Source organism: Macrobrachium rosenbergii, chromosome 8 (assembly GCF_040412425.1).
Source record: "Macrobrachium rosenbergii isolate ZJJX-2024 chromosome 8, ASM4041242v1, whole genome shotgun sequence".
Lineage (NCBI taxonomy): Eukaryota > Metazoa > Arthropoda > Malacostraca > Decapoda > Palaemonidae > Macrobrachium > Macrobrachium rosenbergii.
The window spans coordinates 68,711,650-68,739,149 of record NC_089748.1 but is presented as its reverse complement, the minus strand read 5'-3'; the positions used below and the strand labels follow the sequence as shown (position 1 = coordinate 68,739,149).

At 36.7% G+C, this 27,500-nt stretch overlaps 1 protein-coding gene and 1 long non-coding RNA gene across 2 annotated transcripts in view; one reads left to right on the top strand and one right to left on the bottom strand.

The window, feature by feature from the left end:
• Positions 1–14,279, top strand: part of LOC136840953 (solute carrier family 23 member 2-like) — a 22,008-nt gene extending 7,729 nt beyond the window's left edge. The window contains exons 3-14 of the mRNA XM_067107936.1: positions 581–692; positions 1,037–1,194; positions 1,954–2,156; positions 6,117–6,243; positions 8,279–8,399; positions 9,055–9,196; positions 9,792–9,905; positions 10,197–10,336; positions 10,448–10,687; positions 11,904–12,033; positions 12,805–12,934; positions 13,345–14,279. Of these exons, the coding sequence (XP_066964037.1) occupies positions 581–692; positions 1,037–1,194; positions 1,954–2,156; positions 6,117–6,243; positions 8,279–8,399; positions 9,055–9,196; positions 9,792–9,905; positions 10,197–10,336; positions 10,448–10,687; positions 11,904–12,033; positions 12,805–12,934; positions 13,345–13,435 (1,708 nt within the window). The 3' untranslated portion in view covers positions 13,436–14,279. The remainder of the gene's footprint in view (positions 1–580; positions 693–1,036; positions 1,195–1,953; positions 2,157–6,116; positions 6,244–8,278; positions 8,400–9,054; positions 9,197–9,791; positions 9,906–10,196; positions 10,337–10,447; positions 10,688–11,903; positions 12,034–12,804; positions 12,935–13,344) is intronic.
• A 977-nt stretch (positions 14,280–15,256) lies between these two features.
• LOC136840952 (uncharacterized) overlaps positions 15,257–27,500 on the bottom strand; it is a 112,569-nt gene continuing 100,325 nt past the window's right edge. The window contains exon 3 of the long non-coding RNA XR_010853796.1: positions 15,257–20,873. This is a non-coding gene — a long non-coding RNA (uncharacterized lncRNA). The remainder of the gene's footprint in view (positions 20,874–27,500) is intronic.

Here is a 27,500-nt window from a genome sequence, read left to right as displayed (position 1 = left end):
ACAAAGGGGAAATACGTCTCGATTTGTAAATGTTATTGCACAAGTTGGCCACAAACAAGACCACATAGGTGAAATGTCGTTGCCCAGCGAGGTACTTGTTCAAATCTCTCATACAAAGAACTTCAGCATATAAATGAGATCAGCAAAGACTCGAAGCAAGCAAGAACTGAGAGAGAGAAAGAAGACAAATTCACGAGAATCTGGCAAATATTAACGAATGAAGAAAATAATTGAATCAAGCAATTCAGTACTAAAAATTAATGTTTTTTTAATCTGTACCATGCAAAATATTATTTACATAATGAATATACTTCAATCAATTAAGAAACGTTTTTTAAATGCTTATGTTCTTTCTTCGTTCCTGAACTTCTTTTACAAGTTACAACCGTTATTTAAGGACTGTTACAACAGAAATAAAGGACAAAATTCATATAAAAAGTAATGTCACGAAACCAAGTTACAGCAAGAAAAATATCTCTGACTAAAACTTAATAATCTCCATTTACTGGCTTAGAATGAAACGTAGTGATGATTGTAAAAAATAATGGCCATCCATAACCTTGAAGATTTTTTTTTTTAGGGAAATAAGTGATCATGATGCTCCATCTCTACATTCAAACGAGAGTGAAGATATCCACTACAAGGTCGAAGATGTACCACCCTGGTATTTCTCCATTTTCTTCGGATTCCAGGTGAGGAAACGGAGTGCAGCGGTTTCCTTTCGCTAATTCCAGTTAAAGGTGCATATAAGCATAAACGTGCTCGATTCTTGTGCTTTTCTACAGTTTTTTTTTCACTTTAGCAAAACTTTGCTGGCATTACTGTTAGCAATATCTTACAGCCATTGCTTTATAGAATTATTTCAGATATCTCAACAAAAACAATATTGTTATAACCAGCTATAAAGGCTCGATTCCCTGGCAAAATCAATAAAAAAAAATATACTTTCAGCTACTTAAAAATGCCGATGAAATTCCAAGATGCTGCAGTTTTATGAGATGTGACCCTATTTAACCGCCTCTTACCTCCCCACTAGCATTACCTGACCATGGCGGGTGGAACTATTGTCATCCCTATCATCATATCGAGTTTCCTGTGTATGGCCGAAGATGACCCTGCGAGGGGCGCTCTGGTATCCACGGTGTTCTTTCACTTAGGTCTTGTGACTTTACTACAGACCAACTTCGGTGTCAGGTAATTAAAGTTGATTGCGTCATCAAACGTAAATAAGTGTGTAAGTACCTTTGGAGCTTAAAGGTTTCAAAAATTAAGATAGTAAATGAAAATGGGAAGACTTATGTTTAAATGATAAGAAAAGTAGAACGTTTAGAATGAAAAAACCTGTTTCAAAAGAGAATTTACGTGAATAAATGGATATCTTATGTCGTAAGAAATAAAAAAAATATTTTATTTTATGACGTAAGGAAGGGTGACTTCTTGCATTCTATGCGAAGGCCTTAAAGATGATAATTCAGTTGCATTTATCTGACCCAGGCTCCAATGAAATATATAAAGATGACAGAAGGATAAAAGGAGATACACAACCATTGGAAGCCATGAACCTTATACCGACAATCGCAGGAAGTAGGGGAAGTAGGATGATAATCCTAAAGAAGCAGTAACTAAATCGAGAAACAGCAATTTCCTTGTCACATTAAGAAAATATCTGATATGGCAGTGGTCCCCATCACCCAACACTCCCTTTGGGTCACACGTCGCCTGAAAAGAAATAGGCCAACCATCCCAATCAGATAAGACAGATAAGAATTTTATAACCAACAAAAGGTACCTAATAACGTAACGGTCCCCATACTCTTCGAAAACATCTCCCTTATGTCTGCGTTTAAATCCAGATAAACTAAACCATACCGCAGTAAAAGTAACATGCACGTGCATACGCTTAGCAATAGTTCTTGAACGTTTGTTAATTCATACTCTTTCATCCCCTCCCAGACTGCCAATCGTCCAAGGGGGATGTTTCACAATCTTGGTCCCTACAATAGTTCTCCTGACAACCATTTACGAGCCCTGCTCCGCTCTTCCCTTGGCCAACATGACAGAAGCAGAGAGGGAGGAGGCATGGCAAGTTCGCATCCGGGATGTACAAGGATCCATTGCTGTGGCCTCTCTTTTACAAATAGTAGTAGGAGTCTCAGGTACGCATGATTAGCTTAAGGATACAAAATGAGTATATATAGAATATATATATATACATGCACATACATATACTGTATATATGCAGGTGTATATATATATATATATATATATATATATATATATATATATATATATATATATATATATATATATATACACACATAATTTTAATTTGTATGTATATTTATGAATACAACAGACACTCACACAAACTCACTCCTCTCTCTCTCTCTCTCTCTCTCTCTCTCTCTCTCTCTCTATATATATATATATATATATATATATATATATATATATTATATATTATATATATATATAAGTGGCGCAATGTAAATCATTTTTAAAAATGATAAAAACGCATTTAAAGTTTGCCAACTATGAAAACGCTTATAAAAGAAAACCAGCCAAACGATTTCTATGAATCATACCTCATTTTAAAGGAAATTTATTCGCCTATTACATATGCAAAAATCATTATAGTATGTACGCCTCCTACATCCACCCGCACCTCCACTGGTTCTTTGCCTCCTTTTATGACGAGTCTTATGATGTAGCAGTGAGAACTCGCTAAGGCGAAATTTCCTTTGTTTTGCATGGATTTTCGAACCTTTTGCCAGTAACATAAGGGGACAAAAGTGTGTGTACAGGATAGTATGTACTTTAGCTGCTCGCTCACAATAAAAACCAGTTCGGCCGCGGTGGCGCTTGCCACCTTATACTGCCCTCATTATATGCAGTATATATACATATAAATACATATATACATATATATAATTTGTATATATATATGTATGTAGGTATAGGTTACTGTTCGTATATTTATGAATACAGACATTATCTCTCTCTCTCTCTCTCTCTCTCTCTCTCTCTCTCTCTCTATATATATATATATATATATATATATATATATATATATATATATATATATATATATATATAAAGATAAATACCTAGATATATAATTTATAAATATATATATAAAGATATATATATATATATATATATATATATATATAGAGAGAGAGAGAGAGAGAGAGAGAGAAGAGCTAAAGTTAAGTATACCTTAGTTTAACCAGACCACTGAGCTGATTAACAGCCCTCCTGGGGCTGCCCCGAAGGATTAGATTTATTTTACGTGGCTAAGAACCAATTGGTCGTAGCAACGGAACCTACAGCTTACTGTGGAATCCGAACCACATTATAACGAGAAATTAATTTCTATCACCAGAAATAAATTCTTCTAATTCTTCATTGGCCGGTCGGAGAATCGAACGCGGGACCAGCAGAGTGCTAGCTGAGAACGATAACCACCCGTCCAATGAGGAACTTAGAGAGAGAGAGAGAGAGAGAGAGAGAGAGAGAGAGAGAGAGAGAGAGAATGCGTATTCAAAAATTTACGAACAAAAGATACCTACAAGCATATATATATGTATATGTATATATATATTTGTTTACTGTTTATACATATACATGTATAAATACATATATAATATAATTACATATTATTAAATTACATACATATATGTACATATATATTTGTATATATATGGATATGGATATGTATATATATATATATATATATATATATATATATATATATATATATATATATATATATATATATATATATATAATATATAATTTATTATATATAATTTATTATAAATATATATATATATATATATATATATATATATATATATATATATATATAGATAGATATATATAGAGAGAGAGAGAGAGAGAGAGAGAGAGAGAGAGAGAGAGAGAGAGAGAGAGAGAGAGAGAGAGAGAGTGTGTGTGTATATAATATATATTAAAATATGCAAACAAAAAACATATACTGATATATATATATATATATATATATATATATATGAAACATTTTCTGTTAAAACAGAAATCCATCAAATAAAACGAGGCCATAAAGACGCCCTGACCATATATTTGCGCAAGCGATCCACAAAGCAAACATAATTTTCTATCGACCGCCTCAAAACATGACCAGACGCGCCCAACAATAAAATCAAAATCCCACACCTGGACAGTATTAAGACATTGACACAGCCACTTGGAAACTCTAACCCTTTTGTTTTTACCTCCCTAAATACCTTAACCAAATCCCTAATAAACGTCCAACAAAAGCCAGTCCCCAAAGACACAGGAGTATACGAAATCCCTTACCTTGACTGTGACCAATCCTACATCAGTTTTACAGGTAAATCACTCTGCAAGAGACTAATACAACATAAACGTTCAGTAAGGTATGGACAAGAGAGCTCAGCTATTTTTAACCATATAAACCAGTGATTCTTAAACTGGGGGGCGCGGCCCCTTAAGGGGGCGCCAGAAGCTTCCAAGGGGGGGCGCAAGCAGGGTTGCCAGATGGTGCCTACTATTTTTTTTTAATTTGTGATATTAATTGCAAAATTGCCAAAAACATTATCACTGCTTCCATATGTTTTCTAATTATTATCTCAAAACATGCCAAAAATTCAAAATAGAAGTCAATTTTCATTTCAAATCTTATTTATGAACTGAAATATACTACAGTGCATACTTACGAAAAATTTAACAGCAATGAAACAAAAATCTACCATTCATCCATATATTCATAATAAGCAAATATGCAACATATTTATGTTTATAGTTGTCAAAAATTTCAGGTGTGGGGGCGTTGGATCTATAAATAATGCAGAGGGGGGGGCGCAAGGCAAAAAAGTTTAAGAACCACTGATATAAACAATCATAATCAGAAAATAAACTGGAATTTGTCACATATAATTTAGAGCAGCAATTGTCGATTCAAAAGCCAGATGACAGAATCAACACTGATTAAACAAAAAATACAATGAACCTCTCAAAAGGGGCCTGGAATTCAGATCTGATAGATAAAATCTTCCTCTAACCCACGGTTAAGAAGATTAAAGAGAAGCTGTCAACAGGAGTGACGTAGCGGCGGACTTCTGGAATACTCTTTCACTGGTATAAATACCACTGCTCTGTAACTCTTACTTCATTCATTCCCTGCTGGTTGAAGGGACAGACAGTGTCTCCGAAATATACTGTAGCTACAGCATTCTACCCTTTTTGGTATTTTTATGGGCTCCTTTTACTATATATATATATATATATATATATATATATATATATATATATATATATATATATATATATATATATATATATATATATATATGTGTGTGTGTGTGTGTGTATGTATGTGTATATATATATATATATATATATATATATATATATATATATATATATATATATATAGTATGAATGAATATATATAGCCTATGTATATACAATTAATATATGCATATACAATAAATAAATATATATATATATACAATATATATATATATATAGAGAGAGAGAGAAGAGAGAGAGAGAGAGAGAGAGAGAGAAGAGAGAGAGAGAGAGAGAGAGAGAGAGAGGATGTCTGTATTTATTAACATACTTACAAAAACTCAAACGGGTTCAAGTTACAATTTTAAAAAAATCAAACATTCCAAGTTAGTATGTTAGTCAATTACATATTTTAATAGCTGATCAAAATTTTTATCTTATAGTATTTCTCCTTATATTTATTTATCAACAATACTGTTTTTTGCATAAGACTTACCAAGAGCTTCAATTTATCGTTTTGTTCCTCGAAATTTTCGAAATTAATAAACACTGCCGCATTTTTAATGAAAAAACAAGTTAATTCACTTGCTTTCATAAAGTACTAAATGACGTAATTTTCTGTGAATCACTAAATAGCCAGGGTTTTGGTTATGACAGGGACACACTTTTTTTTTTATTACTTTTTCCTTAGTCTTTTATGAGAAACCTGTTATTGAACATGAAGACAAGGGTACCTGGCAACCATCGAACGAAAACCTTCATTAACCTACGAAACAATCGGCTGTATTCTTTAATATACGGTGCCTTTTTTTTCATTTCAGGAATGATTTCCGTGTTACAGTCCTGGATTTCTCCTTTAACTGTCGTTCCTACCTCATCTTTAGTAGGTCTATCTCTCTTTGATCTGACCGCACAGCAAGCCGCAAAACACTGGGGAATATCTTCCTTGTGAGTAAACATTGTATGTTTTTGTGCCGTGTACATATGGTTACATGCGCACTCAAAAACTCACACGCAATTCACATACGCTCGTATATATTTCATAACTCATTTTTCAACTAATAACCTATTTCCCCTAAAATGGAGCAGTTCCAGTGAATACCAAAATTACAGTCACGCCAAATTCATGTATAAAATGCCGAACAAGAGGTGAATAAACAGGAGCTGAAAGTTAAATGTCATCAACTGTTCGTTCGAGATTCAACCGGTCTTATAATGTCAGTGTCGGTTCTTGCTCTCGGGCAGTCCGTAAAAATCAACCACTTCGGAGTCCTATCGGGTCAGTCTGTGAACTAATACTAACATGAAGCAAGTAATCTTGGAAGATTGACTAAATCAGGATTGCCATTCTTGAAAGAAAGTAGGAGCACTGTAGAGATTGGTTAATCACTAAAATTTTAATTAGATCAAAAAGTTCATTCCTTCGGACGGAGCCATTTACTGAACTACTCCAATCTCAGTAATGCTAGCAGCCACTTAGTTTCTCGTCATCGAATAACTCTGACAAGAGTTATTATATTTACGTTTGCGATACACCAGTTACCAGATACGCCTCATCAAATAACCGACATAAGACTGCGCAATCGCCTGAGGGGAAAATGTCGGTCATGGCATGAGCCCGACTCACTCACAACGTTCGTCAGTTTCGATAAAGCGCAGACTGTACATCAGTGTGACTACTTGGACCACTGCATTAACTGAAGATGAAATGCGGTATATGAGCAACTCCCGGCTGAGTATTCCAAAAATAATAAGGTGTTGCTCCTAGTACCAAGGGGAAAACTGAAATCATTAGACTATGCATTTAACCGTGCCAGTTGCGGATTTGATTAACGCGGTTAGTAACCTGCGGTACGTTACCCTGTCATAACGACTACTTCTACATTTGCATTAGCAAAATAATATATTTTTTGCTTATTCATTGAACTTATTATTTTCGTATGATGTTACACATTGACGTATTTATCATAGCCTTCATAAAACATAGGTAGGACAAGACCCCGCACATTATCCCGCCAAAAGTTTAAATGGCTGAGGAGAAAACGGGATTCATTCCCAACCCACCTGCTGCATGCACCACGTATTATAGGCCTAACCAGCTTTCTTCTCGCGTGTGACATAATTTTTGGGCACGCGCTATTAAGAGGGTTATTGAACCAGTACAAAATGGATAATTAATAAAAGGGCCACAAAAAAATAACAATGAAAAAAGACAATTACTGAATACATTTGGCAACACTGCCTTTCACTTGGGACCCCTTACGAATACTAGCCTTTCAACACCACATTTGTGTCGCCGCTAATCGATTGCTGTCATTGTTCTTAGCCCTAGTATTGCTAATATCATTACTTATCTTATTATCTTGATCACTATTCCAGCTATGATCATTAATTAAAAACAAATAGCCCAACAAATGTCAATTACCAGCTCTAGACTAAGTTCAATCTTTACATTGCATTCTCCTTACCTTGGGGAAAGCTGCCAGGGTTATTCCACGGCTAAATGCCATTTGTTCCTTTCAGTGGAAATCCTTAGACCAATATTTTCTCTTACTTTTCCTTAATTTATTTGTCTCACTCGCTGCACTGACCCCAAAACAAGTTTAATGGGTGTACACGAGGAGCCATAACACAACACGTCCTCCCTCGGTCACTGGTGATTAGAGACTGCCGGGGTAACGTAGTTACGTTACAATAGTTTGTTACATCCTGAGTATCTGGAGTTAATCACTTGCCTCTGTTAACAATGAGAACACGACGACGCTCATCACAGTTTAAAGTAACGACATGACTGATGTTACATAGACACGAGTGATGGACGTGGCTTGACACTCAAGTTGCTATAAAAAATAGTAAAGGTTTAAAAAATGGTGTTTCCGGATCACTGTGTTAAGGAGCATTAGATATAATAGGTCTAGGCTAACCATTTTAATCAATGCCGTCATGTCCTTTTCTTTTATTAATTTTCCTTTTTTCTTTGTAGGACTGTGGCGTTAATAGTTCTGTTTTCTCAGTACCTGAGAAATGTAAAGTTTCCTCTCCCAGTCTACAGACGCAAAACAGGCTTCACCGTTTCGAGTTACCGGGTCTTCATGTGTTTTCCGGTAGGTGCTGAAAAGTTAGTTGTTCTTCATGTAGTTTTGGACAATTTCAGTTTTTTTTTTTTTACCTTTTGCTAATAGCATACTTTAGCCTTAACATGTATCGTAGATGCCCAGCACAAAGGTTACGATCAAATTTAAATGAGGCAATAAGTGAGAGGAAACTATTCAGAGTATGAGTACGCGATATTATTTCGAAATTTTAGAGGAATTCTGTTAATTATATCTTTGTTGGAAATGATTCTTGAAACACAAACACGACCAGGAGTTTTAATTATATCTAAAGTTTTTCATAAAAGGAAGAACAGCTTGATAGCTGGAAATCCACGCATCTTAGATATTACTGAATTACCGTCACGTACACCTCTCATCTATCATCCTATGGAAACTCTTCCCAATTCCTGTACTTCCAGTTATCCTCAAGGCTGAAGTTTTGAACCAAAAGGCAAACATTCCTGCAATGCTGCTCTATTTATTCAGTCTTGCACTGACAGCTGTTTCAGCCATTAGCCTGAAGCTATTATCAAGTCTACATTGGATATAGGAGAGTACAGCTAACAAATAAAAAATCGAAAACGGGAAACCGAAAAATAAAATTAGACTTGTCTCGTAAAGGAATGAACTAGTTTTTTCTTCTTTATTATTTTTTGTACCTCAGATGATGCTAGCAGTGTTCATTTCGTGGGCTGTTTGCTGGATTTTAACGACTTCGGATCTTCTACCAGAGGGCTCTGCAGCACGCACAGATGCCAAGAGTTCCCTCCTGAGCAATTCACCGGTGTTCAGGGTCCCTTACCCAGGTAAAATTATTGTTTTGTTAATCAATTATTTTGTGATCATATAAGACTAAAGATCTTGATTAAACGGATGAAGTTCTCAAGGAATAAGTGAGGCATTCGGTTACTCAAGGAATCGCTATATTGCTCTACTCTTAATATCCACAAACAATTTTTTTCCAGACCCTCTATTTTAAATGTGAAATATTTTATTATGCTAATCATTACGTTTCATTGGTTATGTGTTTGCTGATTTCCGGTCAAACTATTTCAGTTAATGTTAACTCTCGAATAGTTTTCCTCAGTGTGAAAAATTATTCAAAGACCCTTCTTTGAATAGTTTATCTTTCTGCGCATAAAATGTTACCTTAATAGATTTCCATATGGACGAATAACTTCCTCTGTTAAGAGCAATCCATACAAATGACACATATTTTCGAATGTTTGTGTATGGAGAAAGTTCTTCTAGTTACGATTTTTCTTTCCATTTATTTATGGTTAAATGTCTACTCACCTTATCTGAGAAGGCGTTTATTTTCTAGCCACTGAGACAGAACTCTAAATACTTTTCATTCTCCTCCTTCTCAGTATTTATCACTTTTTTTTTCCGTTTCCTTAGGTCAGTGGGGATTTCCAACTGCCTCAGCTGCCGGAATCATTGGTATACTGAGCGGAATTATTGCCTCCATCACCGAGAACTTCGGTAATTACTACGCATGCGCCAGAGTTGCAGGTGAGGTGATTCATTCGTTGAATAGCTTGTTACTGTAGGTCAGAAGGATTTCGTTGAGGATATTGTTCAAGTTTCATGATTAAGTCTTGGTCATTCCATTTTTAATGTGTGATTTTGAGTGAACTCTAGTTGATTGATAAGTTGAAAATTGTTTTTTTTTAGTGAAATTTAGATATAGTGTCAAATTTTACCGTCATATGGTGGGGAAAATGGTCCCCAGTGCAATTTTTCAATAAAGTATGCTTTACCTTAATCCCTCCCCGGTATTTTTTCTTTTTCCTTCCCTCACAGGGGTCTCCAATCCACCCGCCAATGCAATCAACCGTGGAATTGGAATAGAGGGTATGGGGTGCTTATTAGCCGGGTTCTTTGGCACTGGCACCGGCACTGCATCCTGCTCTCAAAATGTTGGCGTAATTGAGTTCACAAAGGTAATCCTTCCTCAAGCCATAATTTATCAGAAATGAAGAACAAATATACATCCCAAGTAATATAAAAGCCATTGGAATAACTAAATCGAAGCCTCTCCCATGTTCCGGCAGGTTGGAAGTAGACGAGTTGTCCAGTACAGCGCAGTCTTCCTCATTCTGACGGGTCTCTTCGGGAAGATTGGGGCCTGGATTGCGACCATGCCCGACCCTGTCTTGGCGGGGATCTTAATCGTCACATTCGCCACGATCGCGGCCTCTGGGATGGCGCCTCTGCGGTGCATTGATTTGAATTCGTCCAGAAACCTCTTTGTCTTGGGTTTCTCTATTTTCCTCGGCCTCGCTGTACCAAAGGTTGGTCGATGAACAGCCTTTTGTTTCGTTTTTCTCATTCTTTTCTCTCGTTTTTTAATGGAAAGTGATGCAGGTTGCATTATAAAGAAACTGTCCTCAACCACGAGCGAGTCACTACCAGCCTACGCCCACCCAACCCCGCGAGATGAATTTTAGGATTTTAACGGAAAAAAATTAGACCACAGATTAGCAGTATCAGGATGTTCGAACACTGATCTTTATACGAACTACAACTCTTCAATTTATAGAGAGTGACGTAAAATTTTATTGCTATGTAAGGTGTTATTGGGAAACCGTATCATGTGTATGTATTCTAAAACAAAATGCTACTTCCGATGAAATTTCTCAGTGACCCATTGGAGCTGATGATGACCTTTTCTAGCCCAGGCTCGACGGAAACAAGAAATAACTGATGGGGAAAGAAAAAAGTTGGCTCTCACGTCAAAGGAAACAATAGGCTGGCTCCGCCTCTTGGAAAACGGAAGTTTATATAAGTTTCAAAGAAAGATGAAAGCAGGGAGAACGCTTGAAAGCTTGGCGTTTGTCCTGTGTCCTTTGTGCATTTGTCAAAACCTTAGACGACAAATTTCGTTGGAAACAGATATTAGATTTGTCTTACCCAAGATCTTTATCATGTGTAAGAATTAGGGTGTTAATTGAAAGAAAAGTTTGTTACTGCATAAACAGGAAGGTAATGTTGAATTTGATTCGTGAAGTCAGTACAAGGGGCTGAGGTGGAGAGAAGCCAGGGACAAAGGGTTTTTTCCACTGACACCAGGCAAAAATAGTTGACCTTTTTTTTTAACATATTTCTACAAAAGAGGCCGGGCAGAAAAACTGAAATTTTACGTCGTTTGCAATATAAAATATATTTAATGTTGCACTGGCAATTGGACGGCTCCCATCGTGACAGAGGAGGGGAGGGGAAAAAGGGGGAAAACCAACAGAAAAAATTAAATTTTTATACTATCTATTTACTCCATGAATGACAGCTTTTACCCAAAAGCAAGACAGACGACATTCTCCGGAGTCCAGTTGTTTTCATCGTTCACATCGTTACATGAGAGAAAATTATAAAAAGGCATTCTTTGTCATATAGTAAAAATCCATGCGCTTATACCTTAGGTACACCCAATCACGGGCACATTTGTAAATCAGTTATACTTACCTACTCATGTCTTCTCTACTGATTCCTCAATCAATTTCTTTCCTATAGTGGCTGGAAAATAATCCGGGAGCAATTGATTCCGGGTCTCCCATGGTGGACCAAATACTTACCATAATTCTGCAAATTCCAATGTTCGTTGGTGGGCTCCTTGGGTTCTTCTTGGACACTACGGTACCAGGTTAGTACTGAAATATTAGTAGTTTTCTCTTTAGTATATCTATCGGCTTTCACAGAGTCGTTATGAATGTAATCGAAGAACTTTCACTGTCGATGACCGGGAAGCTTTTCATTGAAAACTGTCGTTGTTATGTTATCGTGAGATATTACTGCGGAGTCTCTTTTCTCGTTATAATTCTTACTGAGAGATAGTGTTTAATTTGTTTAATTTCAGTTTATGCAATGAAATACTGTTGTTAAGCTTTCGAGCCAAATCTATCACATCTAATCGTTGGGTGAACCTGCAATCGCCAGTTTTCCTGGCTATTCTTTTTTCTTCTTTCATGTTTCAGATTCCAAGTTTCCCTCTGCCCCCCCCCCAACTCACCTCTTATCAGGAGGCATGAGAATTCATTAATGCTCAAGGAGTTCTACAAATCTTGTTAGCAAATCTTTTAAGGCACTCTAATGGCTTCGCCTTAATAGCTTGCTTTAATGTTGAAATGTCATGCCTGTCAGGTGTATACCTGTAGTTTCTTTTCCAGAAAACTTAAAATAACATTTCCTTTCCCTTGAGTATACAATTTTGACATAAACTAGACAACTCTCTTGCCTCCTGATTTTCAGCTGTATGCCTTTTCATACCATAAGTAAAAGCTAATAATTACCACTTACAAAGAGGTTTGCCTCCTCTTTCAGACTGTCTTTTCTTGCTCTCGTCACCTTCTTATGGTTCAGATGTTTATACTTTCCACGTAATCCAGGGAGCTTCCTTCTTCCTCCTCTCACTCAGGAACTGCTAAAGAAAGGGGCTTAATGAAGTGGAAAGAGCACCTCCAAGGAACACCAGAGATTAGGCTCAAGGATGCTTATCACCAGTCGCAATGTTACGATTTGCCCGTTGGGATGACAGCAATTAAAAGGTGCTTCTTTATTGTCTTTTCCTTACGTCAGATAAGTAAGAATTCAGATGGGTTATTATTATTATTATTATTATTATTATTATTATTATTATTATTATTATTATTATTATTATTATTATTATTATTTGTGATGAGGACTTGTAAGTTCTTTTATGAAGTGACTGTTATTTATCGTTTGACTATAATAGCCTTACTTGGGATAAAGATATTTTTCCCAATACATGGTTACTCGTTGCCGCCATAACTGGAATAAGACTTTAGCTGTAATTTTCTTTTTGATAGATGAAATATTAGAAATACCACATACATGTAAACCTCTTTAATCGAAAAGAATTGCAATATCTTGTTGCGAGGTCTTAATTCTCAAGAAGAAAACTATTATCAAACAGTTGATTTATGCCTACTTGCAGATGGCGATTTCTTCGATACCTTCCTTTCAGCCCAACATTCACGGGTTTCAGGAGAAGGGATAAAGTGCCCGATGAGGAAGGAGGAATATGATGACTAGAAAACGCGTCATTTGCCAGCACAACCTACATAGGCATAAGATGTTTATAGGCCAGCACAACTAAAGGAGTGATATGATGATTATGAAAGACGGGATGGCTAAAAAACGAAGAATGTAACGCCACAGCAACGTATGGAAGTAAACGAATGGTCTGAAAGAAAAGAATTGGACGTTAGCACAAGCTAGAAAAGTCTATGAGAAGTCAGCAAAAGGTGTTGTTAAGTAATTATTTGCACATTAATTACCGTGAGTTATACCACATACTACTCCGTAGCAATTGTGTTCCTTGACAGAAACCTAATAAAATGTATATTTCTTATAGCAGTAATTCAAACTATTTTCGTAATGTACAGTATATATAAGAGTCTCATACTTCGTAATATCTAAGACAAATATTGCAGCGCAATCTTTTAATGAGTAATTTCTATTTAATACATTGTATTTCCCCTATATAGTTATCTGTAAGCATTTGTATTTTGTGATACTGCCGGAGTACCATATCAGCCTGATGAATGACGTTTGTCTAGTAATCAATAGGGTGGAAAAGGTATGCACAATACCACAGCCAATGCCATTCATTAAAGAGGGCTTTCCCCTACACGCACACCGCGTCCGGGTTACCTGTTGTGCCGTACTTTGTAATTTTTTTGCACATTAAATTGTTTCTTCTTCTCTCTTGAGGTCAGAAAGCGAAGGATGGGTCCATGGGAAGAGATACGTCGTTGACGCGAATGGACGCAATAGTCCTCCCTATTTTGACATTGTCTCTGGTCGTAAATACTTTTGTGTTTATTTGAAAGGTTTCCAATAACCCATTAATATTTCTTAAAAACTTGATATTTAAAAATAAAAAATTTTGTTTATGATATGTATTCTTTTGAAGCCTAAATCACTTTAAGTCACTGAACTTCCAGTTCTCAACCTTTTCTGGCCCATGCGCCCTTTCATCATATGTCAGAATGTCATCCCTCCCCGCCCCTTCCAAAATTGTCTGCCTCAGAAGGTGTTTCAAATAATATGCAACAAAATACTAACACAGACACACAGGCTAGCGGAAAGAGAGCCCAGCGTGACCTCTCAGTAATGCGGACCGATGCACACTGCGTTTTGTGCGGTCCTAGAGCCAGTTTGATCCTGCCAATCTGTGGTCACAATTCCCCCCTGAAACTGAAATTCCCACCTAGGGGGGAATTTCCCCCTGGTTGAGATGTGAAAAGGAATAGGAAGCCTAGTGTAGACCTCTGGACTCTTCAGAACCAACAAAGACCGCTAGTTCTTCAACAACGGAGCAACTGGGAAGAAGTTAGTTTGTCAACTTTTTCGTCTGTTTTTCTATCCAGAAAATTAAGGAAGCATATTTTTCATTATTGCTGCTATCAAAACGTGCAGGGACTAAATGCATTCAAAATGGCCTTTTTAGTATTTTGTCTTCAGCTCACACCCAGATTCATTTCTTCATAATTCATATATTTTAGGTGACATATAGATTTACCATTATCTCAGCGTCTGTATGTCATCCAACATTTAACATCGTTTCGTTCAGACGCCACATTTTTTAATATCAACGTATTCATTCATTAGCATATAATCCCTTTGAATTATTGTTTCATCACCTTTGCCAAACTCATGCTATGGCGTGAGAGCGATAAAATAAGAACTTTTACAAATTTCTCTCTTTAATAAGATTATTAACTCCTACTGAGAGAATTCACTCTCACATTTGAAAATGCATCTCTCTTGCTTTTTCTTCACAAATAGCTTAAAACAGAAATCCCACAAAAGCACAGGAGAGGAAAGGATATAAAAAAAACGCGTGTAATACAATTTTTATTCATTACACTCAATATGCAATTAGATTTTGATTAATTGGCAGTCTCCTCAACATCTAAATAACTGACTGAATATGTATGTATATATTTATATATAAGTACCTGTATATATGTATTGTATATGACACCATAAAACACATCTTTATGAAAAGACTGAAATATATATTTGCTTACCCATTTACAGCACTGCTGAAAATATACATCACATGCTGTTTGTGTTACTCAGAAGACTTTATATACCTTCAGAAAATAAATCTTGTACCCGAAATCCATGTAAATAGAAAAAATAGATTGTCCAGAATGTTCCTCTTTTGCCCTGATAAACCTCTAAATTTCAAACTATGTTTGATGAATATAGACTGCACCTATATTCCTAAGGTGAATTGGGTTTCTTGGTGAAATTTTGCCAAACATCAAACTATAAAAACGAGAGATGGTGAGGCACTGATATGGAAGATGATTTATCCTGTTCAGTGATAGCCAGCAAAGCATTTACGTGCTGATTCTCTTTTATTAAACACCAAGTGTAGAAGAAGAATCTAAGGCTCTGAGGATTAGACTCGTTAAAAACGTTGCTGCTGCTGCTGCTGCTGACGCCAGAATCTTCTAGAAGCTTCTTGCTGTTGCTTGTCTACAACGCACGACTGATATCAACTAGAGGCTACGAATGCAAAACACTAAATATCTACCGCCTTTATTTTCTTTATACACAGCAAAGCCGAGACATATTTCTTTCGCAAAATAAGTTTCAGTACAAAAGGGGCGGGGTTTGTTCAAGCTGCTCTCTTCTCTAGTTACGTTACGCAGACTTCGTTGGGAACGTATTTGTGCCTCGCAGGATGACTGCGCTCGTTTTGAACTTTACGGATATATACTAACGCCAATGTGTTCTGGGGAAGAAATAAGCTCTCGGGTATTTTTATTCATTACATTTCTAATGAAGAGACAATTCATAGCTGTTTGAAGTGTGTTGCCATGCCAATCATCGCTCTACTACCTATGAGTCTACGTGAGTTACAAAAGCGATAGAGTTAACTTGCAGGATTTTCATCGTACCAAAAGTTGCAACGCATAATGTACGAGTTTGCTATGACTTTAGTTTTCTTAAACACTGAAGAAAATCCTGTTGTCAGTAAGTCCCACATTACAAGACACTAATCAAGCAGTACATATCACCTCCCACACTACTAGTTTAGCTTCAAAAAATATCTTCCAAAAATTAGAAAGGACAAAATGTAGTGTGTAAAATACCTCTTTATTTACTCTAGAAAGATGAGAAAATAGCAAAAATATAATATTGTCATTCCTCAGTCCTCTACAGGTGTTGTTGTGGGTTTGGTTGCCGTCACCACCGAGCAGCGAGAGTAGGATGGAAACCAAGGGTTGTGGTGTGGAAGAGGCTCCAGATGCGCCCTCTATGGTCGTCGTCCGGTCTTTCTTACGTCAAGCTGGCGGATGCAGTGCCACCGGTTCTGTTATAGGCCTAGACTCTACAAAGCTGCTGATGGTGGCATGAACTTCTTTCAATCGCAAATCTTCTTTCAATCTTAAATCAAATTTTTAATGTATTTACATTGAAATAAATAATCTGAATAATAAATCTTCATCAGACGTGACACACTAGGTTGAAAGGCTACGTGATGTTATGACTGGCTTTTTTTTATGTGTTGATTGCCTTTAGGATGATCACTCTTATTATCATTAGTCAATGATATTTCGTGACGTCAATCCCAGACATGATGAAGAGAGCAACACCAATAGTTATTCCTTTCAGGGTGATGTTGGTTATTCTAAGCAGCCACGAACAGAAACACTTGAATCATAGAGACCGCAAATACTCAAAACAAATACCGCCAAGCTGAACACCGATAGGTTCACATCCACCTAGCAACATCTAATGATGATCGGAGCTTATTATGTCTTTGATTTCATCTACCATGATTCTCATTATTCTTTGGTAAAAGGGAATTACGGTTGGTTCCTCCTCAACTGCAAGGCGTGTTAAGGCTTTCGATGGGGGGTTGTCATTACTGTTATCATTATTGTGAAGTATTTCATGTCATCATTCTAGAACTAACAATTACCACCTAAACTTAGTTTGGGCTCAGTATGTGAATATGGGAAGTGACCAGCCAGATTGGGATTAGGTACTTGGGGCACGTGGGAAGGAGGGTATGGGCCTCACTTATCTTATACACACTAAAACGAACTTGGGATAAGTACTGTTGGTTAACTTTTTTTTCACTTTTGAAAAGAGGGTTTTCTACAAACATTCCCAAAAAAGGGGGAGAGTTAAGGATGATGGACTAACTGGTCTCAGCTCACATTCTAAACAGTTAAACATCTACTGTAAGCTAATGTGGAAAATTTTTTTAGCAAAGTTAACCATTCCACTATTCCATAAGGCAACAGTGTCGTGAGGGGTCACTGTGACATTTTTTTGTTTATTTTTGTTTTTAGGAATATCACGGAACCGCCAAACTTTGGTCTCCCCTTAGCATGGTCTAAAGACCTTAAAAGTTTCAAGATCTGTTCTTACCAGTGAGAGTTCCAGACTCACTACTTCGAGCTCTTTTTGGCGAAGTAGTCCACACGACTTGAATTCACCCTCTCGACTCCAGATGCCGTCTTCGCTTCTCCATAAGAAACCCAACCCCTTATGGCGCTCTGCATAAACATCCCAAATTCTGTTATTATCCTTAGAAATTTGACCTAGTCAGTAGTCTAGGTAGCCAGCCACAACAGATATCACCAAAGTTTGCTGATTCTGTAAGATATTAACTGATCAAACCAGCATTACTCACACTTATACACAGAGAGAAATTTATACACTCCTATCATGATGAGTCAGTACATGATAAATATTTTTTTTATTTTTTCAATGCTCCGGCTCAAATACATTATTGAAATAGAGTAATAACATACATGTATGGCCTCACAAATATTACCACATGACATATAGCAGTTAACAGAATGGACTAAGCTTATCTTGCGACTAACAGGATGCACACGCAAATGGTATACAGATGTCCACGTGGTGACAACAAGGTGTAGGTATCATTTACAATTTATGAGAATATTAACTGGCCTTTATCAGTAATGATTATTGGATCATGTTTTAGAAAAAGGAATGACTAACTTACAAATCATATGGTATCGTACTATTAGGGTTAAAAGTAGCCTCTATGATTTGCAATGAAAATTCTCTAGTGGTTAATTGCCAAATTGCTGGAGTGTCTCGAGAACTGGCAATTATTCACCTTGGATTTGCTATCATTTCCTTCCTTCCTTCCTTTGATCATTCTAAGTCTTAGAACTTCATACTGACATTTACTCTGATCTGACGTCTGACCTATGAACTGCCATTTGAGTTGGTCTTAAAACATTGAAGATTTGGAAAAGCCAAAAAACACTACATCGGTTGATTTACTTCAGTCAGGACCAGCAAACTGACTACAAAGTTTCTCTTGTACATCTCGACCAAAAACTTGACTCTTACTCTCTTTTAACTCTCAGTTTTCTAATCAAGTCAGCAATAGCATTCCTTGTACATTTTTTCCCAATAAATCACCAGCATGTAAGACTAAATCAGTTCTAGCTATGCCTTGTACCAGTAATTGACTCTCATCTTCTGTCGTTTATTATGGATCATCCACCAATACGAAAAAGCCTATAATGCAACAGCCAATGCAGATTAATTCAATGGTGCCATTTCGTAGAACTATAAAAAGAGAGAAGTAGTAGAAACAGGTTTCGGCCTGAAGGGCTCCCCCGGAATGGAAACGTCTATTCCAAGGCGAAGAGTTCAAAAAAGTTACACGTTACATTCTACACTGAAGGAGTCATAATATGGAGATGAGAAAGACTGGAAGAAGCGCCATTTTGGGAAGGCACCGACATTCTTCCTAACTGCCTAAACTTCCTCCATCTTCGAGTGAAGAAGAAGATGAAAGTTAACAGATAACGGGAGAAGAAGATGGTGAATAAGAAGAATGTAATAAGAAAATGGAAGGATATCTGAAGTTTGAGAAATACATATAGACAATTCCTCTGCTAAACCTCTATTGCAGAACTCTGGCGCAGTTTTAATGTCAGTATAACGGTCTGTCACACATTAGACACTTGGTTATCAGTGCAGAAAATGAACCTATCTGTATACACAGAAAGACCCATCACTGCCAGAGAGAGAGAGAGAGAGAGAGAGAGAAGCAAAGGACAGAGAAAGAGAGCGAGAGTGTGTATTCAATGAAGCGGAGAAGGAAACAAGATAGAACAATTAGGGTTCATTGTTTGCGAAGTCGGAGAGCGCTCAAAACTCGGCGACAACATTGAAGTGCTCTGGGAAAGTGGGAAAATGAAAAAGAGAAAAGGAGAGACAGCCAAGCAAGTAAGAAGCATCGAGGTGAGTGTCTTGGAACAGTGGAGAGAAAAGACGAGGGGATAATAAGCCAGGCAGGGGAAAAAATGCTGGAGAATGTCCTCAGTTTCATAAATTTTTCTTTTACGTTACCATCGACGTCCTTACTTTCGTTTACATCGTTTCTCCTTTTTCATTACCCTCGTCGACTTGCTATGACAGGCTTTGGTGCCGTCTATTTTTGCTCATTAAACCATGAACACTGGAAGGTATCATAATAGTCTCCTTAAAGCGGAGATCATTATAGAGCGTGTAAAAATAGAGCAAGATGCTGGGTCCTTTGAGGTGTATTGGGTAAAAGTATAAGGCATTATAACTCTATTGGGAGAAGACGAAACGGCGGTTATCTCGTGGTCAGGGGAAATAGACTGATTTGCCTTAATGCCGAAATGAACATGTAAGCTGATACTTGGTAGATAGTTCCAATTTTTAATTAGGTGCCATTGACCATTAACTTTTATGCTCTTAGCAGCGTTTCTGCATTTTCATGGAGAATATCTTGAAAATGTGCAGGCTTATTTTACCATCTTTTGTTGTCAATTGAAACCCATGATCTAAGTAAAATTTAAAACTGATATCAGGCTAGTTGTTAACAATATCATCGGCGATTTTTAAAAAGACATTCCAAAATTTTTGACCTGATTTCTTGTCAAATTTCATGGGAGAAAAACTTCAAGACTGGTGATGACACGACCATTTTCAAGACGTCGACGAAGCTGCCTGGCTCAAGCAGCGAAAACAGACTTCGACGATGGTTGAAGGATTTCCAGGGAGAGAGAGAGAGAGAGAGAGAGAGAGAGAGAGAGAGAGAGAGAGAGAAGGGGGGTTAAGTACCACAGGTAGTTGTAGGTGGCTGAAGTATTAGCACAGGTACCATTACGAAGATGACGGAAGAGGCAGAAGCGTTTCTGGCGGGAAGAATGTCAAAATGCCGAAATCCCAACAGAGCGCAGCACTGATGCTGAGAGACGGAGATTCGTTCCAGGTTGCATGTCCCTTATGCAATTAGGGCCGAGCACTGGCTAAGAGGACGTAGAGTGTACTCTGGGACATTAGTAAGACAAGCGCTTGTTGAGGAGAAGACAAAGAGGGAGATAGAAAAGAAGGCGAAAGAAGGCTGGAGAGCGTAGACCGCTGGGACATTGGTACCCGCAGGGCTGAGGGATGCGATGGGCTGGACTCTGTCTGGAATAAAGAAGCAGGCGATTAGTCTCAATGTCCAATATGAAAGTCGATAACAGTCGAGAGAGTTGCTGCTCATGAATACATTATTGCTTCCTCGTAAATAACAAAAAACTTGAGTATATGATTATGAACTTGAATAAAAATTTTTATTTTCCAAAATTATCCCATTCTTCCGTTAAACTGTAATTATCAAATACTCTTCACAATGATGAAATGTACTGACAGAATAGGATAAGATAAGTTTAGGATGAACAAAATCATCTGTTATATCTAACCCGCTATGGACACATGAAAGGTTTGAAATTACCTAAAATAGTATCTGTACTCAACCAAAAAAATGTTCATTAATGATTAGTTGTTCCCGTCTAATAGAAAGTTCTCAAAGTTCAACCTTTCGCCAAAGACAGTTTAGTGCGACTTTTTAGTAGATTGTCTTGTATAAGGACAGTCACTGGCAATGTTGCGATTTCTTTCTAAATTTGATATTCAGGTTATGTGAACTATCAGATCAGAACTGAAAAATGTTTCCTTCCTTTGCTCTAACTTCAGCCCTTGAATCAGAAAAACTTCAATTTTATAAAATAAAAAAAATAACAAGTAAAATATGCGCCAAAGTTTCTTCAGTTAAATCGAGTTTTCTGTACAGCGTATAATACTGCATGAAACTCTCAGCCACGGCCCACGAAACTCAGCAGCAGCCTGGTGGGCATGTGTTGTTGGAACCTATAGCGGTGCCAGACGCATGATCATGGCTAAATTTAACCTTAAATAAAATTAAAACTGCTGAGGCTAGAGGGCTGCAATTTGATATGTTTGATGATTGGAGGGTGGACGATCAACATACCAATTTGCAGCCCTCTAGCCTCAGTAGTTTTTAAGATCTGAGGGTGGACAGCAAAAGCGCGGACGGATAGACAAATAGCCCTCTCAATAGTTTTCTATTACAGAAAACTAAAACTCACAACCCACTTGGACTCTTTTTGACTTAAGGTCTTAAGTTTGTGTGCATACCTTTATGTTTGTCCATGACTGTTACAATTGGTATAGGAGAAAGCTATTACTTCTCATACAATAGTCCTTCACACAATGAAATTGTTCTTTTTGTAATAAACATATAAATCACTATGGTGGTTTTTCTTCAAGTTGTTACCTATGACACTTATGTGCATTAAAGGTCATTTAGATTTGTTTTATAGAATTTTTTCTATTTCTAAATATAAGAACAAAAATCATGCGAGTAAAAGTGGGAAAGAAGGACGATACACATGAGAGAGAGAGAGAGAGAGAGAGAGAGAGAGAGAGAGAGAGAGAGAGAGAGAGAGAGAGAGTTGGATCGATTCTAGAGAGCTCACACCTTATCAAAAGTTGTGTTCTAGAGCATGATGCAGTGTCCATTTGTATTAAATGTCCAGCTCGTGGGCAGGAAGCCTAACTCTGTTTAGATAGACGGAAACTAGAAGACTATGAGAATATTTCTAATGTTATCGACCTTTTAAACCCTCTCCTGAACTAAGCAAACCAAAACACGTATTAGAAACTATCAAGTTTAATATATTTTAGAATCGGATACCTCGCAAAAAAAAACGTAGGAATAATAAAAAGTAAATGAAAATGAAACCGTCTGAAAAAATCATGAACAATTGTAGGCGTCGAGTGCTGGACTAACAATCGAGTTAATTGGGTTCCTGTGTGCATATACCATCTTAGTAGCTCTCTCGTACGTACCTGTGTACGTAATTTGGGATATTTCTGTGTGTGAATTCTTCAGATTTTCGTCTCTCTATCTTTCCCCTAATATACGTATATATCTATATATATATAAATATGTATATATATATATATATATATATATATATATATATATATATATATATATATATATATATATATATATATATATATATATATATCGAATGGCTGATTAAATGATCACAAATCTAAAAGTGTTCATAGGGGAAGAACAGCATGGGCTTCAATAACAAAGAGAATATAAGGACTAGGTAAATAATAAACAATCCTGGGAAAAGCCTGGGAATAAAGGGGACCTCCGTATCCGGCATGCGCGTGCCGAGAGAAAAAGCTAAAAATATAACAGGCAGAGATTGCAACGTGGAGGACTGAAAGGATGTACGCTGTAGAAAATAAGCAGGTGAGATTTCCTGTCACAGTGATTATCAGCCAAAGAAGAATTATATCCCCACAGTTGTTTGATATTTTTGTGGAATGAGGGATGGTAATAGTCAGAGAATTTTCATATTGTGCAGGTGCAGAAGTGTGAGATAAGACAAGGGGTCGTAAATGGAATATGGAGCGGAGAATGTTTGCAGATTATGCGGTGTCATTTTTGGTAATAGTGAAGAGAAGCCGCAGTGACTTGTGAAAGATTTTGAAACCCTTTGTAAGAGAAAGTTTAATTAACTATTAGTGAGAGAAAATTTATGACTAAATATAAGACGAGAAGATGATACTTTGGATGTTAACATGAATGGTGGAAAGATTATTATTACTAATATGTAGAGGTGCTTGAGTTAGATAAGAAGGGTAAATGTGGGAACACAAAAGAGGTGAATCATAGCACAGGTGAAGTAGGGAAGTTAGAGTTAGCAAGTTCCCTTTAAAGGCTCAGAAAAGAAGCCCAATGTTAATGGCAGCTGTTAGGAGTGAACAATAAATCTGTTAAGACAAACTGTTCGTGACGCAAAAATGAATGAAATGATGAAATATGTAAATTATAATTATGAAGTGTCGGAAGGAGGATGGAGAGGGAGAAAGAGAAAGTGCTGGATAGATTAAGTGGAGGCAGTGCTGAATTGGGAAGCCTCAACATCATGGAAGTGACAGACGTGCAAAAGAGGTGAGTGGCTCAGTATGGGCAGGGGTTCACCGCATTGCTGGCAAAAAAGCTTTTTACCAGCAAATTCATTTCTACAATAGAAATTTGCTTCAGATGAGGTGCTGTCATTGTTTTATGAAGCACGGATGAGGTTGCTAGCCACATGTCCTGCCCAACCGATGTTCAAGGACCTAATGCGACAATGGCGAGAGAGAGAGAGAGAGAGAGAGAGAGAGAGAGAGAGAGAGAGAGAGAGAGAGAGAGAGAGCAGTGGGGTTGTGGGAGACTAGGCTATCTAATTTTCATTTTTAACATCATTTAGCATTTTCAATGAAGATCCGTATCCCGCATCTCTGATCACCAGCAGATTCTAGACCACAGACTCTATTCCTTTCAATTACTAAACCAAAAATAATCCTTCCGTGTTAAACTTAATTATATTTCGATGACGTCCGGTGATGGCAGTATGGCACAGATGAGATTTTTTTCCATATTTCTCGAGTTTATTTATTACATTTTTTTATATACCTCGTAAGGTAAACAATAAACCTCAGCTCTTTTTCTTTTCGTGTTGTTTTCAATTGTATTTTACGAAACTTTTCATTCCTCATTTCTAGGTTGTTTTGCTCTTTACACGTATCTGCATGCTGTTGAGGGAGTTTCTTTTGGAAGCTGATAATCTTTATGTCTTGCTTCATAAAAATAGGAGCGCATTATGAATAATGATATTATAAAAGTCTTACCGTTAAGAATTGTTGCCAAAATATAGAGGGATATATTTTTACCCTTGAGTTCCGGTGGTGGGGAAATTCATGTCCCCGGCTCTTTTCACTTAGTGCAATTGTTCAGAATCTAACGAGAGAGAGAGAGAGAGAGAGAGAGAGAGAGAGAGAGATCTATATTTCACATATAGCATTAGGCCTAACCCTTTCCACAACTACAAAGTTCAACAAAAGGTGACGTCTGAAACAGATGACGGGTAAGAATGGAAGGAACGGAACCATCCCAAGAAAACCGTTAGCATTTGTTTTGGGTTATCGCATCTAGAATCCCTTTAATTGTGAATTCAAATGCTATTAGATTCCAAGCCTCGGTCAACGAACTCTCCTCCGACGCGACTTCCGGACATAAAGAGGGTTGCTTCTCTTTCCTCCGATGCCTTCCCCTCAGCTGCTTGTTGAAAGGGTACGTTCTATGCACGTCTGAAAACTCTGCGGTCTAAGACCTTAACAAAATCGTGATGTATATTTTGGGGTTAGAGGAAGACTGCTCTGGCATTCTTCCCTCTCAACAGCGTGCTCACAGGGCATTTTTACACGGTAATGAATTGTTCTGTGTTTAAAGTTGATACAAAATTATGAGACTATTGACAGACTAAGTGTTTTTTTTTTTTTTGAGTCACGTGGCCTCCTCTCAGAAAAAGGGTGTTTATAATGTTTCATCCTCCTTGTATTCCCTTCTTCCGCTGTTAGTCGACAGGATGCGTTGAATGTGATTAGGAATATACCCATAATTAGGATGAATTTTCCCAACTCAATTTGTGATAGATAAATATACTAGTACACAGTACATTTTGTAGTTCGTGAAAGAATTTTCAACAACTACTGACTCTATCACTAGCTGAAGCATCTTCTGGCTAATGTAGGCTTTGAATGATGGGTTGAACGGTGAATCTGAAGCTGCAAATTATATATTTTTCCATAAATCAAACATGACTACGAAAGCTTCCATGAAAGAAGGAGTAAAGCTAGGATCAAGTTTTCCTCGCATTTTCCCTTGAACAGCACACGCGAGTGTTTACAGTATTATTTTCATGCAGGCTAGAAATGCTTTTAATATAATATATATATATATATATATATATATATATATATATATATATATATATATATATATATATATATATATATCTTTATATATATGTATGTATGTATGTGTGTGTGTGTTTGTGTAATATATATATATATATATATATATATATATATATATATATATATATATATATATATATATATATATATATGAATGTCTTTTACTGTAATACTACAGTATAATATGAAGATAAAAAGGCCCATAAAACACTATTTGAACGTTGCAACCATATATTTCGGGCATAGGAGGAAGTGCCCGAAATATATGGTTGCAGCTTTCAAATAGTGTTTTATGGGCCTTTTTATCTTCATATATATATATATATATATATATATATATATATATATATATATATATATATATATATATATATATATATATATATGCAAGAAGATATTCTCACTGCCCTCAAACGAGAAAGTTATGGCCAAGAATAATAATCCTTAACATGATTTTCGTTTCCCGAGCAAAAAAGTTAGACATTCTGACGTGCCTTCGCATTGAAAACGTTGGCCTGAGAGTCCAAAGTCTTTTTCCATAAACTTCCATGTTCTTATCAGAGCAAAGTCTTCCCGGTCTACTTATCTCTCAAGACTTTTGGGCTTCCTCGCATTTTTTCTCAGTTAAGCCCCTCCAATTTTAGGAAATTTCTTGAGTTCAGTTGGTTTGATTCTGACGAATGATTGATTTATATAAGTAGGAAAAAATCTTTTTGCCCGGAAATATCTTTCTGCAATTGAAATTTGCTTCAGATGCAGTGCTGTCATTGTTAATCTCAATACGTACAAGACAAATACATTTAATTCTACTGGCAAGCTTTCCAGGGAAAAGAAATTTTATTGGTAGGAGAAAAAGTAAAGAGAAAACAGAAGTAGCAAGAGATACAAAACACTTTGATCTTTATCACTGCCTAATAACGCCTCACTTGATGAAAATTTTGCATGAATGAACAAAGGATTCGCTCAGAGTTGTCTATCTCCGGAAATGGAGTGTTCCAGGAATGCATCGGACTTCTTTAAAATGTCCGGAAATTCTGCATTCTACACATTACGTTCGCAACGGTATGAAATCGCGAGGGATGGACGAGAGAGCACAATCTAATACGAATGTGGGTATGAAATTCACTGATTGGACTAAAAGCAATAATGCGAGATAAAAGTAATAGACAACGTTTGAAAACAAACTGAGAAAAATAGAAGAATAAATAGAGTTCTCATTTCCAGTCATAATAGTTGAGCCCCATTTTATCAAATTTAAACTTTCGTAGGTGCATTTCTCAGAATTCGACTATTTCCCTCTGAACTCCAGAAGCATTTCATAACAAGAGAGAGAGAGAGAGAGAGAGAGAGAGAGAGAGAGAGAGAGAGAGAGGGAGGGGAGGGAGAAAACCTGTCTAGTTAATTCACTTAATCCATTTTACGTTGGGGAGGGAGTATTGGGTTTGTGGTGCTATACTTGGTGAAGGTTGACCATCGCTGCGTGATAGCGGTTGCGCCGTAAGAGGAGAGAAAGAGAGAGAGAGAGAGAGAGAGAGAGAGAGAGGCTGCCTGCTCCACCTACCAATCCCTCTTGCCTGAGACAGGGAGGAAGGAAGAGGAAGTCCAAAATAATCGATGCGCCCCTGGCCATCTTTAGGGTTATAAACGAGGCAAATATAAATTTCTTGTAAATCTGCCCCCCCCATTATTTAATGAGATTATGTCATCTACAGATTCCGATTTTCAATATGCTTTTTAGGGTGGCTTCCACAGAACCATTATATATATATATATATATATATATATATATATATATATATATATATATATATATATATATATATATATATATACTCATATATATATATATATGTATATGATATATATATATATACTGTATGTGTGCATGAATATATAATATATGTATATGTACATATATATATG